This window comes from Rhopilema esculentum, chromosome 8 (assembly GCF_057945365.1).
Source record: "Rhopilema esculentum isolate cy_ngs chromosome 8, ASM5794536v1, whole genome shotgun sequence".
Lineage (NCBI taxonomy): Eukaryota > Metazoa > Cnidaria > Scyphozoa > Rhizostomeae > Rhizostomatidae > Rhopilema > Rhopilema esculentum.
The window spans coordinates 10,574,768-10,587,946 of record NC_142822.1 but is presented as its reverse complement, the minus strand read 5'-3'; the positions used below and the strand labels follow the sequence as shown (position 1 = coordinate 10,587,946).

Here is a 13,179-nt window from a genome sequence, read left to right as displayed (position 1 = left end):
GTATCTGTTAAATTGTTAACAAACCTGAACATAGTTCGGTGAGGATTAGGAATTCTGTCATTCCATGAGACATTTGATCATTTCCAGAAGATGCAACTGCTACAAACTTTATGATGTTTTTATGTCCTTTGAGTTTTTTCTAACATCATGTTAAGGTTATTTTGAAGATGAGTGGAATAAGACAATTTTATAAATAAAATAACGAAATTGTGATTCATCTGTGATAACTTTCGTATAGCTGGATGTTATGGCAATGTTTACACAGGTTCAAAATGGAACCATTCCTTATGGCCACGGATAGAACCTATGTTGCAACAGGATTGGTAAACGACTAACATTTTGAATTTTTTGGAACCACATTGCATAGCAGAAAATATCTGCAGGGCAGGCTTTTCATCAAAGGCTTCTTGTCTTTTTTTGTAAAACTACAATGACTCCTAGTTTATGTTAAGTATTCTGAATGATTCATGTAAGCATCTTGGAAAACTTGCACTAAGAGCTGGTGTACACAAAAGCAGAATAAAACAGTATTGTTTGGATTGAGTCCCAAATTGGCGGAGACAGACCCAGCATTTTCACAACAATGGCTAGACCCAATCCAGATCCAAACAATTAGCGACAAACAAAGCCAAATTGTGTGATGTTTAAACCAGTCAAGCCAAACATCCCATTTCTTGTTTCACAGATTGGACTTAGAGGGCTAAAAGTTTTGGCCAAGTATGCTGAAACAAAGAAAAAGGTGATTCATTTGATTGTTTTTGGTGCATACTTGGCATTGTTACAGGGTTCACATGTGGCATTCTCATATGCATCATATGCAGTCCAAGGATTCCCATAAGCAGTCCCAGGATTAGTGTATAAAACATTGTGTACGATCCACTCACAGCAGATTAATAGTAAATGCATTGATGTTTGGATAGTAAATGCACAGATACCAGAAAGAATTATCTTACTTCAATGAACATTGCACATTTCAGATGCTAGTTTTTCTTAATCATTCAAATTAGCTGAAAGGATACAAGATAACTGACTTCCTGCATTATCTCCTGTTTTATTGTGTCATCTGGTGCCATTAGTCGCTGGAGAAAAATAAAAATCATCCATAATTAGACATTTTTGACTTAATGCAACCAGTAGGCAAAAAACAGCTTTTTAACCAAATTTGATCATTATATTAAACAAACAAACTTATATAATAAAATACAGAAAATTGTTTACAACTGCACTTCATTCTTTGGTCTGGGCTGTGGCACAAAACTTCTTACAAAAAGCTTCTTTCTTCACACTGTCTTGATCATAAAACAAACACTAGACGATCATGCTTCAGTGTAGCATGATACGAAAAACAATCTTCCCATAGAACCCATTTTGCTTCTTACAAAGCTTTACAGAATCTTGATTATACTCTGGTAATCAGGGGCAGACATATAGTCAAATAATAGGGGGCAAACCTATTGTTTTGATAAGATTATGTTAAAAATTTTCCATTGTTTTAGAGCAAAACATCATTGTCCTCCAAAGTATTGGGGGGCCAATTGCCCTGCTCGCCCCCTCACCCACCCCAGCTGTCTGCCACTGCTGGTAATCAAACAATGCTGCATTAACAAGAAATGATAATGGCATTTATGATTGTTTCTAGGAGTTTGTAAGGTGTTCATTTTACAAATATTTGCATTAATGTTTCTGAAAAATAATACTAAATTGGAAAGGTAAAGAGAAACATTATTTGCTTATATGCAAAAAACTGGAATTTTGAAACTGTTGCTTTTCTGAGCCCAACCCTCTGAGCCAAAAACTTAATTTGATTATTTCAATCTGATATGACATATTTAGCATGGAATTTACATGAAACTATCCAATTGAAACAAAATTTTGTCTGTTTACATGTTATTCATTCCATTCCATTTTGGATTTGGGACTCTGTTTACACGAGAACGCTATACTGCAGGGGGTTTGCCTGTTTTATTATCTCTGCACAGCCAGCGTTTTCATTTGTATTGGATTCTGTTGCTTACACAAGCAAAGAGATTTATTGGATTGGTTTCATCCCACATTAAAGTGTTTTCATTTTGAAAGGTGAAAACAGTATAAGCCATATCAGATTGGATAGTTTTCATGTAAGAAGAATCACTTCCCCATTTTCACTTCTATCTGTCTACAGAGAGACAAATTTTTGCTTTTGTGTGTTTGCACTGCTCACAGAAACAGAGTAAAAAATATGTGTTTTTGTGGTTTTTACACACTGCCTCCGTTTCTCTAAATTTGTTTGCAGACTTTTGAAAAACCTCCATTTCTGTGCATAAATATTGAGCCAGTGAGTTTTCAAAAACCCCTATTTTGTGGAAACTAACTTTAGATAGCATTTCAAAAACTTCCATTTTTATGTCACTTTTGTTTTTATAATAAAATTTTATACATAGGCACATGTGTAAATCAGGAATAAGTTTTTTATGATCACTAAAATTGAGGCAAGTGGCTCAGAGCTCACCTGGCAAAGAAAACAAAGAATAGTGCTTAATATAGCAATCCTGGCTGGCAAGTGATATAAAAATCAAATACCTTCAAAGCATATTCCTTCCCAGAGGAAGTGTCCTGTGCGGCAAATACAAAACCATATCCACCTAGAAAATAAGTAAATTTTAACTGAAGTGAAGAAATTCAGAGATAAACAAAGATTATGATCTAGAGCAAATTGTTTGTGCAAAAGTTCGAAAGACATTAAGAGATAAAAAATTTCACTCTTCTGCTGCCATGTGAAGAAAACACAAGACTTCATAGTCTACATGCAAACTATATCTCTATGATTTTCAAAGTGGTTTGATGCTTCAATCCCTAAGCCAATCTGAAGTAAAAAAGAGCTTTACGCTTAGAGTGTTGTGTGTAGTGACTAAGAAGACGATCTTGAGGAACTTTGAAATGATTATACTATGGTTTGGATGATCCAGATTTTGTTATTTATCAGTTAGTAATTAATAGCTCTACATAGTTCCTTCGGATGACAATTCAAAATTTGTCCCAACAAAAAATGTATCAAGCTTTCTAGATGTCTATATAAGGATGAAAAATTCTAAGATTATGCAATTTTCTTGTGAAAACGAGGCTTTTAGCCCCCCTTAACAGACTATAATTCAATTTTAAGCATTTTTGTGCAAGAAATATTCTTAATTAACTTTAAGACTTCCACTTCTATCAATTTGAACTGTTTTTTCATTGACTACTTTCATACACGCAAAAACAATACTTCAAACATGAAAAAGAGGCTGATGGCCCCCCAAAATCTCCGTATAACATTGATTTTCAAAATCAGCACCCTCGAATTGACCAAAAGCACTTGGTCCCATAAATTTTGCTCTCCGGTTACTATTCCCCTACTCTCCACCTGGTCTAATAGCTCCTGTACTTCCAGTATGCAGTTCATGTATTTGGCTTCAAAGTCTTTTTGGTGTATCATTATTCCTTTTTGGTGGTGTGGATCTCAAAAACCCCCAAATCCATTTGAAAGCATGCATACAAAATCTGTGGTCTGTTGACAAACCCACCTAACCCTACATATGTGGGTTCCTATATCCCACCTAAAACAACCCCTTACTATAACCAAATTGATAGTTGTAGGTCAAAAAGAAAGGATTGACTCCTCATCAGATGCAATACATGACTTCCAGTAAAGCAATACTCTTCCAGTGAAGACCATTTTTAATTAAATTAAGCATTTCATAATCATAAATAAATTAAATTTTTCAGAAATTACAGGAATTGCAGGGTAGGATGTTGCAGTTTCAAAGTAATAATCAAAGAGATATTCTGCTTTCATTTGTTTGGGAATAAGCAAGACAATAAATAAACTGTTCCACAGCAATAAATATACTGTTGTATAATTCGCCATCTATGTTGAGATATCTTTTGTAATCTTTTATCAGTTAATTGTAATGTTTGTTTAAAAGATCATTTCATGTGGTGGAATTTTGAAATCAAAACTTATCTGGAACTGGAATAAACATAATTACATATACCTCCTTGCCCTTGAAAAAACTTATTACAGGATCCGAAGATTGCATACGTTTGAATAAAAGTTTTATTTTTAAATACGTAGTGGTAAGGTGGATAAGGGAAAAGTTTTTGCTTACCTTCTCCAAGGACACGTTTAATCCTCAATTTGTGCTGCCCCAGTTCGACGTACTGCCCAACAAAATCGTTGCCACGTCCACTGCCTGAATTCCCTCCAAATATGTTCCGAAACATTTTGTCGCAAATACTCTTAACAAATTAGAAGCTTCCTGTTTAAAAACTTAGCACATGTGCAGCTCGAATTGCAGTGACATGCGAACCCAGTTGTTGAATTATGATTAGGCCGTTAAAAAAATGTTCGAATTCACCTATCTTTGAACGAATGATTAATTTAAAAAATGCTACATTTACGAAAAATAATCAAATTGGATATTACGTAGCATTTCTCCAGTGTAGCTAATGTAGCAGTCACGAAAAACCACACAGTTTCATGATATCGCCCACTTCAGTGCTACGAGGCACTCACCGCCATTAACGACGGCAGCCAAAAATTGCTGGTACCCAGTCTTCTGGTCGTCTTCGTTTGGACCCGTGACCCGTAAGATATTTTGCACGTCCCCCTTTCAGTATCAAGATCGAATCCGCCCGCCCTTTCACGCGGCCCATGCATTCATTTTTTTAATTTTCTGAATAATAGAACAAATAATTTCTAAATATTTTCAAAGAAGGAAATTCAAGCCAATTGTACTTATGTAATTGTTTATTGGAACAATTGCTAATGACGATGGAAATATAAAATGCTGAATATCTTATTTTCTACCAATCCTGTATGCTTTTGTGGATTTAGTTTTGTGTACCTTATAGCTTTCCCTTTTTTTCTAAAACTCCCAGACCGTCGACCTCTTCTGCTCAATCGAGCCTTTGGGGGTTTCAGGGGAACATATCTGTCACTGTTGGGGTGTGGGGGTGAAAATGAAAACTCTTGATGAAAAATTCATTCTAAAAAAGATTATCTATGGATGCTTTATCGACAAATTTCCAAACTGATCAATGTTGCAGATAAATAACTTTTTGTGAATGACATAGGAAGCTGAAATAAGTTATTGCAATAAATTTCAGCCCTTGTGTTATGTCACTATCTATTCTGTGGTTTTGGTGTCAAGCTATCGTTGATGACCATTATTTATGTAAGCAGAGCGGTGTCAAGTCTCTGAAAGTGTGCAAGGGGCGAATCGTCCCAATTTTTTTATCCTCCCCTTAAGTATATCAAAAACAAATTGTAAGCAATGAACCGTATAAGTCATCGCTAATCTCGATAAATCCACATAAAACGCATCTTCATCACACTACACTTGCCACCAAAGACCGAAATACAACTTTTTGTTTGAAGGGGGAGCAGCCCTGAATTAGTAAAAACGGCCATATTTTACACATTAAAAGTATTTCACTTATAATACTTCAGTTTATTTGGGGGGCCGGTGTCTCATTCCTCGCTTGCCATAAGATATGTATACAACATAATAGCCCCATAATAAGTTGCCTGCTGATGGCAATAAAGCATGATACTCAGTTGCATCAATGCACGGTAAAAACATGACATTTGATACATCCCCCTCATCATTCTAGTTTCTTTCTCTATTCTTGAAGTCACCATCAGTGCCGTATGATTTTTGCTGGTAACTTCAATTCGAAAACGAAGTTCACAAGAAAATGAAATAAATTGATCGAAAAATGAGCTCATTGCTTGCTGGATTGAAAATGTGCATAAAGTCAGGGGGTGAGGGGGCTATATCCCCTCCCCTCAACCATTTCCAAATATACCTACAACCATACAAGAAATCGTCCTGCCTTTGGTTCTTAGCATGTGTAGTCCCCCCCCCCCCAAAAAAAATGTTTAAGCCCCATAAATCCGTACTATGCTCCGCAGTCTTTGCCCCAAATATCTAAGCAGGAACACTGATAATAAAGCAAATAATGAAGCAACATTGTGATAATGAATTGATATTTTACAAATTGCTATATTGAATGGTTCTAACGAATCACATTACTTTATTTCCTTTAAAAATTTACAAGGAGCCTAAATATCAACGCACAACTTACAACAAACAGACACTAATACATAAACATACCATTTTTATTTTAAAATATTTAATACAATTTTTGCACATTTGCTACAGGCAAAATAATATTTCACCTATTATGCAAAAGTTGACCAAAGAAATATGTTAAGAAATACTCTACTTGAATTACAATATTCCATTGAAACTGTAAACATATAAACATTAACAGGACACACAGGGCTACAAAACAAGAATAATTATAATAGCGAATCCTTGACATAAATTTCAAGAATTTCAAAAAATTGCATAACTGGATAGAAAATCCTATGTTTTCTAATATTACAGGCTTGCATTCTTAAATGAAGGAAAGAGTTCTGTGGTGAAATATCTATTTCAGATACAACCTTGTACCCTACCAACTTGGGTCTACATAATTAAAAAGCATTTGTAATATAAATATGCAAATCATTTTTAAAAGCATATCACAGCTTCAATTACATATCTGCCTGCAGACAACTCTATATTACAATAAAATTATACATTGTGGCAAAAGCTGCTTATACATAATCCACTGAAAATGGGGAATACTTCTAGGACACCTATTATTAGTCAACTCTCATTAAAACTAACAATCAACATTTGTGTCACATTTTGATATGCATTTGTATCTAAAGAAAGGGCACAGCAACCTTTTTCCTACAGACCAGATGCAAAAAACAAACAGCACAAAATTGGCCAGGCAAAAGAGGCTGATCATCCCTGATACAGGGACTAGACAAATGAATCAGCTGACATGTAAGCAGATAAGATTCCACTCTTTATATCATATTTCTTTTTTTATCTGATCGGATACATAGATGAAAACTAATGTCCATACATATCCTTGAAATACAATTTCATTTAATGTTCTATTCGGAATGGAAAGAAGGGTAAATGTTTCTTCATCTTTCAAAGCATCTCATAGACTGGAACTGTTAGCAACACTTTATGTGGCAGGTAGGTTCATCATTTTCAAAAATGATGGGGCTAAACCCACAGTTCAATTTGTAAAATACATTCCTCTTGGAACCAGAATGCATTAGCTGCCAAAACCTGTAACAACCAGATCATATGGAACTGGTATGCTAAAATCATTTGATTCTGTCAATTAGGAAATCTTTTGTTGCCTTTTCAACATTACTCAACATCAGCAACAACTTGCATTCCTCTTTTGGCAAAACAGTTGCACAGTCTTAGAAGCTCATGAACTTTCTTACTAGGACGTGACTTTCTGCTGAGGTTGTATCTGCACGTCTACAAAAGAACAAACCATAGCTTAATAGCTTAGGAGTTCTAAAAAAATGCATGAAAATATATTTCAAATATTACTGCTTATTTTGCACATTTTCATGAACTATTTACAGGGTCAATCTATCAAATTTAAAAAACTAAATTTGTGTACCTTGATGAAAACACAATTCAGACTCTCTCCATCATCCTCATGTGCAGACTTGAGACCCACACTCTCCGCTAGCTTCTTGACATCACTGACCTGAAATTCAGAAACATTTACACAAATGTCTGATAGATTTAGAAAAAAACTGGAATTGAGAATCAAACTGAAAATCATTTTGCCAGGCTTGGCAATTCTCTCGAAAAATAACTACATATTATGTCTCCCTCCAGATATTGTCACAATAAACCTATTATTTGCTTCTCTGTAGTAACGAAAGGTGCTGATTCTTTAGATCTGAGATAATTCTATCTCAGACACACTATGAGTCACACAACCTCTCTATTAGTTTTCAAGCTGAACACTGGCTTGGTTTTCATTTCATTATAAGCTAAACAATGTTTATCAACATCTTAATCTTTTGTTCATTCAGAATACCATTTTTTGCCACAGGCTTGCTATTGTGAATGTTGTTCCTGTTAAACTCCAACAAATTGTGTTGCAAGCATTTTCAGAGTTAGCTATTTATCCTTCCACATACACATACAAAAACTTGGTTTTAAACATTGAAAATGTCCTTTCTAACTTGCATTGTATCTTACTAAGGTCTTCAAACAATTTTTGCATTTTAAAAATTGCATGTCTGACAGAAATCACAGATAGCGATTGTCCCCTGTCTCCAAGAATTCTTATAGCCAGCCTGGACTGCTCTGGAAAAGCACATATTGTATGTTACATCACATCTGTTATCCCTACTTTGGAACTTTTCAGCTTTCATGGCACACATTATAAATAAAGTTAAGCATTGGGTATTCTGTCTTTTACCTACTAAGCGAATTTTTTGAACACATTTGAATACATTACTGACAGGTAATATTAACATTTGACAAAAAAATGTGTTTATCTTTACCTTCACAATGGGAATGTTGTTTTCTCTACAAAATGTTTCCATCATGAATAGAAGACCACCATCATCAAGACTTTCCAAACTGCCCTTCGATAAAATGCAAATTCCATCTGGGGAATTTTTGCTAAAAAGAGAGTGCATCCTCTTATACAATTTGAAACATGCCAATACCAAAGCACAAAAACACCTATGCCATGCTGCACACAATTTTAAATGTTTGAACTCTTGAGAAGGAGGAATGGATTTACCACAAGAGACAAGAGGGTATTTTTGAGCGTCACACTTTAGCAAGAGAAATCTAGATTTTATAAAGAGAAATCAGAATGTTTACCTTTCCAGTGCTTCAGCTGTTTCATAGAGTCCACAGGTAACTTTCCCCTTACATTTGGCTTCTACCAAAGCCGCATGTAAAATGCCTTGAACATCACTGAAAAAAACACCAATGTGTCAGTTTGATATGACTAGCTCCCAAAAAGAAGATATTGATGGATTTTTTTAAAAAAAAAGCTCTGTCTAGAGGTCCAGATTCAAAAGGTTGCTTGAATAAGATATTACGTTGATTTACTTTATGCAGTACTTAAGATCTTGAATACAGTATTTTCGTCCCAGGTGACAGGTCATATACAATATATTACTGACAGTACATCACAGACAAAATAAAGTTCCTTTGAGAAGAATTAGAGAAACGTTCATGCACAAGCAATGGTCTTTTTCACGTTTCGCCGCTTCAAATTCAAGGATCAAAGTACACTAGGTACATGAAGGGGAATCCCCTACGAAGAAAATTCAACCGGGCTCCAGAAATTACCAAACTTACAATAAATCTCCCAAAAATCTTGTAAAACACGCAAATTTAAAACAAAAAAATTCATCTATCTTTTCAAACAGTTCTGTAAAGCACTGGAACATCTGAAGACTGTAAATAAAACTGGGGCCTAACGTTCCTAGCCACAACACAACAACGCAACGTCCATAAAACGTTTGCGAACGGACATAACAAATGATGAATTTCAAAATACAAAAACTGTATGTCGATTCTTCATGTGATATTTAATAAATATTAGTATTTACCATTGTGTACCTAATAAATATTAACAATTGTCGTATTCCCCAACATTTGGATATTTCTTTCCTAGCCGGCAAAAGAAGAGATGGACATTTTAGGCCTAGGCGGTTAGGAACCTAATGTAATGGTTGTTTTCCAAAGTTTGCAACACCATTGTTATCTAATTGAGAGGCAGCACAGCAATAGACTTTTAAAAAACAAACCATTTCTCTGTAACTTCTTGTTCTGGTTTCGTCATATTGTGAAACTCGGGTATGAATCACGTCCAAAGTTTTGACAACCAAGTGCACAGCTTCCAGCCAGCCATGCAGCTCTTTGCAAACCAGTGATGCAATCTTTGCCAGATCATCATTGCCAACACGGAACTAATCCGAATACGGTAACTGTAAGCCCATATTTGGATTTCGGCCGAAGTTAATTGAATCTAGAAAACCAAGGAGACGTCGATTTGTGTACCTAACTGTTATGGTAACAATAAATGGCGGCAGGTTCGGAAAACAAAACAACGAGAAAGCATAAAATTGCCCTATTATGGAGATGGACTCCTTCAGAAAAACCCATTGTTTATATACAAACAATAATAATTAGACGAAGTTACAACTTGGGACCGAAAATCGCTGTTGTAAAATCTACGTAGCCTCAAGCAGACCATAAATGGGCATTGCTGGCCAAACGAAAGATTCTCATCGACCTTAACGGTTGTTGTTCAATTGAATTTATTGTTCAACTTGCACTCGATGTCTCGAGAAAGCTCAAAACTGTGATTCTTGTACTGTTGTCTAATAGTCTTGTTAGAATTATAGGGGCTTTGTGGCGGTTTCCTCAATGGGCACATGGCTTTGATAGCTCTGTTTTGAGTTCTTTGCATGTGTCCATCAGCTAATCAAGTAAAACTATTGTTGTTTATCTTAACCTTTTTTGTATTGCTTTATCTCCAAATTTACATTACTGATTGTAATTAAATAACTTTAGAATGACGTAACTTGTAATAAGCTTGATATGCTGAAGAAAATTTTTGGGTTAAGTTGAGTTTTGAGTTTTAAACGTTTTTAATGGCAGGGTCGTTGCGAGGCAGGCCTTGTTTGGGGAGGGGACTGTGGACTACCAATTTACTCCATCAAAAGATATTTAACTTAAATTTTTAATTACTAACATATACCTCTGCAATACATTTTGTCAATCTAACACTATGGTATTATAATTCGCAACATCCATTTTTATTACAATAGCAGGCATTTCTAGCCTAGTTGTCAATTTATATCCCTCTTTTCATCATGGAATTCTTTTTGCACGTAAAAAAGATCTGGATCTGATAAAGAACTGCAGTTAATGCTTCTTCCAATCAACTTTAGAGAAATGGACACAAGGCACACTTTTACCTAAGGAGGGCCTGGTTTCTTGGGTTCAGTGCCAACAAAATCTTGAAAATATTAACGCTTAGTTTTGTTTACCTTCATATCATGGAAATATCATATGTAAGCAAAGGAGCAACTATCTTTGCCTGGTCCTTTATTGATTTTAAAACGTGAAGGTCTGTGAACTTCCTAAACTGCTTCTTCCACTGAGCAGCTTTTACCTGAAATTTTGCTATTTGAGATGCTATTTGTGGTTGACAACCCCCTGCACCCCTGTTGCGGTGGTTCAATTTACTCGATGAATTTTACTTTCCAAACAGGGAGAGGACAGTTACTTTATTTCCACATTTGTACCAAATGTCGCTATGAAATTGATGTAGTGAAAGCAAGAAGGTCATAGATCACCCTCACTATTCATTCTTTGTCCCCTATACAAAATGGTGTTGCAACCACTTTGGACTTTGTGGTGCAATACATTGGAAAGGGAGTGTACACTAGATAAATAGAAGCATCGCAACACTTACAACAAAAAAGCATCACTGCTGCCTTTTATTTTAACTTGCCAAAGATAAAATAGCAATAAAAAGTTACATAAAGGTTTTAACTTTAAGAGATGACTGCTTCGGTGGAACATTTTTGAAAATGTATAATGATAAAGTTATGAAGATATCAAATTCCAACATTTTTATAATGTTTTGCTAGCTCTCCGCCATATCGAACATTGCATGCCAAAAACATAGCAGGATAGGAGGATAGGATTCTTTGCGCAGCGCAAAGATACTTTCGCACTTTGGGTTTGTCTGTCCAAAACCTTTTAGATCCACACTGTTTAAAAGCCTTGGTCATATTCTTTTGTACAGCAACCAGCAGGATTCTTCGACATTTTTCGCCAATGTATCAATTTTGCTAAACAAAAAAGTAGAGGTATGATTTTAAAAGTAGAAAAGTATATTCTAAGAAGTTTCTTATTCTTTTTGTGATCAGTTTTGATAATATATTTTAAAATGATATACAATATTATTAAATATTGAAAATATTATACAGTATAATAAAAATGTTATAATATACAGTATGATTGATAGTAGGCTTTAATAAGCTTACATGTTAGCTTTAGTTCGTATACTTACTGTATTTATAAATAATCTACTTCATAATCTATAATAAATAATAAATAGTCTAATAAATAATAAATAAATATAAATTATAATAAATTATAATTATAATAAATAATAAAAAAATAAATAATAAATAATTCATAATAAATAATCTAATAATATAAAAAATAATCAATATTAAACAATCTACTTCAGTAGTGATTTTCCGTCGTGAACTGAAATTGCATCTGTTCTCAACTAAGTACCAATTCTGTATACCTTGATAAGATAATTCTATCTTACATTGATCATTCGAATCACTAGAAGATTTCATAAATTGAATGATAAGTTTTTAGCTTAAGGGGTGCTCTCACCTCGATTAGTCTACCTACTGAGAGAGCTCCTACTTAAGAAATTCCTCTCCATACGAAATTTTATGTACTCTTATTGTAAAATTTGTCATTTGTTGTCATCTGTTGTAATTTGTTATTCTAGTTAATTGTATGTATTTTAGAAATATTTTTGTATGTAGTGGAATTTTAAAATTAAACTGAACTGAACTGAACTGATAATAATAATTGAAGTAATATTAACATTATTAATGCAATTCTAATTTTGTAACCACTGTAAGTTTTGGCTTGGGTTTTATTCTCACATTAATTTGGCCTAAGGTAGAATCACATATCATTTGAGCATTCTGACCTTTAGTTGAGAGGATGGTTCAGTGATAAGGATCACAGGCTGCCTAACTGGGACACGCGCGAGGATGTCAACGTGATCAGTTTGTGGGTAATTTTATTGACATTTCGTGACCTTTTCCGTTATAGCCATATTTGACAATATGTTGATGTTATGTTTTGTTGGTAGTTTTTAAGCATGCTCCACTTCTTGCAGTCAGTTAGGGCGTAACGTAGTTTTAGAGAAAGACGTTGCCGATTAATTAAAGAGAGGTAATTTTAGATTAGTAGAAGTTAAAGATCACAAGAGAAAGAAGCAAGACGTGGAGTAGCAGAAATCAGAGAAGTTAAAGTTAGAGCTTTGTTCATGTTGCCGAACTGGTTGTTTTTTTCGTGTCGTCCTCTGTCGCTGAGTTGAGAGGTCGCAAGTTTATTTTATGATTTATCTTCCTTTAACATTTACAGTTACACCCTTTGGCAAAAGTGTGGTTTAACAGATGGTCTGTGACGCAGGCTAAGGCTGCCAAGTCCAAGGTTTGTTCGAGTCACTGACAATACCAGACTTCCTCTTAATGTGAGGAGA

At 34.7% G+C, this 13,179-nt stretch overlaps 3 protein-coding genes across 3 annotated transcripts in view; all 3 read right to left on the bottom strand.

Annotated features, from left to right (window-relative positions):
• The window catches only part of LOC135694579 (cyclin-G-associated kinase-like), a 37,548-nt gene extending 32,882 nt beyond the window's left edge, over positions 1-4,666 (bottom strand). The window contains exons 1-4 of the mRNA XM_089109696.1: positions 4,125-4,666; positions 2,560-2,621; positions 1,020-1,079; positions 25-139 (exon numbers count right to left, since the gene is read on the bottom strand). Coding sequence (XP_088965822.1) covers positions 25-139; positions 1,020-1,079; positions 2,560-2,621; positions 4,125-4,239 — 352 coding nt within the window. The 5' untranslated portion in view covers positions 4,240-4,666. The remainder of the gene's footprint in view (positions 1-24; positions 140-1,019; positions 1,080-2,559; positions 2,622-4,124) is intronic.
• A 1,314-nt stretch (positions 4,667-5,980) lies between these two features.
• Positions 5,981-9,833, bottom strand: LOC135694578 (growth arrest and DNA damage-inducible protein GADD45 gamma). Its single transcript, XM_065213383.2, has 5 exons — positions 9,674-9,833; positions 8,736-8,831; positions 8,408-8,528; positions 7,507-7,596; positions 5,981-7,358 (listed from the first exon to the last, which is right to left on the bottom strand). Exons 1-5 carry the CDS (start codon positions 9,706-9,708, stop codon positions 7,242-7,244), a joined length of 459 nt encoding a protein of 152 aa, XP_065069455.2. The 5' UTR covers positions 9,709-9,833; the 3' UTR covers positions 5,981-7,241.
• A 753-nt stretch (positions 9,834-10,586) lies between these two features.
• The window catches only part of LOC135694573 (sodium/glucose cotransporter 4), a 57,024-nt gene continuing 54,431 nt past the window's right edge, over positions 10,587-13,179 (bottom strand). The window contains exon 16 of the mRNA XM_065213377.2: positions 10,587-11,731. The gene's annotated coding sequence lies outside the window, so the exon portion shown is untranslated. The remainder of the gene's footprint in view (positions 11,732-13,179) is intronic.

What these genes read in the sequence shown, in the direction of transcription:
- LOC135694578 (XM_065213383.2), bottom strand. Translation starts at nt 9,708, where the DNA reads ATGACGAAACCAGAACAAGAAGTTACAGAGAAATG. An exon ending in CAAGAAGTTACAGAGAAATG is followed by an intron (nt 8,832 to 9,673) that starts GTTTGTTTTTTA and finishes TGTTTTTTTCAG; the next exon opens with TGATGTTCAAGGCATTTTAC. An exon ending in ACAGCTGAAGCACTGGAAAG is followed by an intron (nt 8,529 to 8,735) that starts GTAAACATTCTG and finishes CTCTCTTTTTAG; the next exon opens with CAAAAATTCCCCAGATGGAA.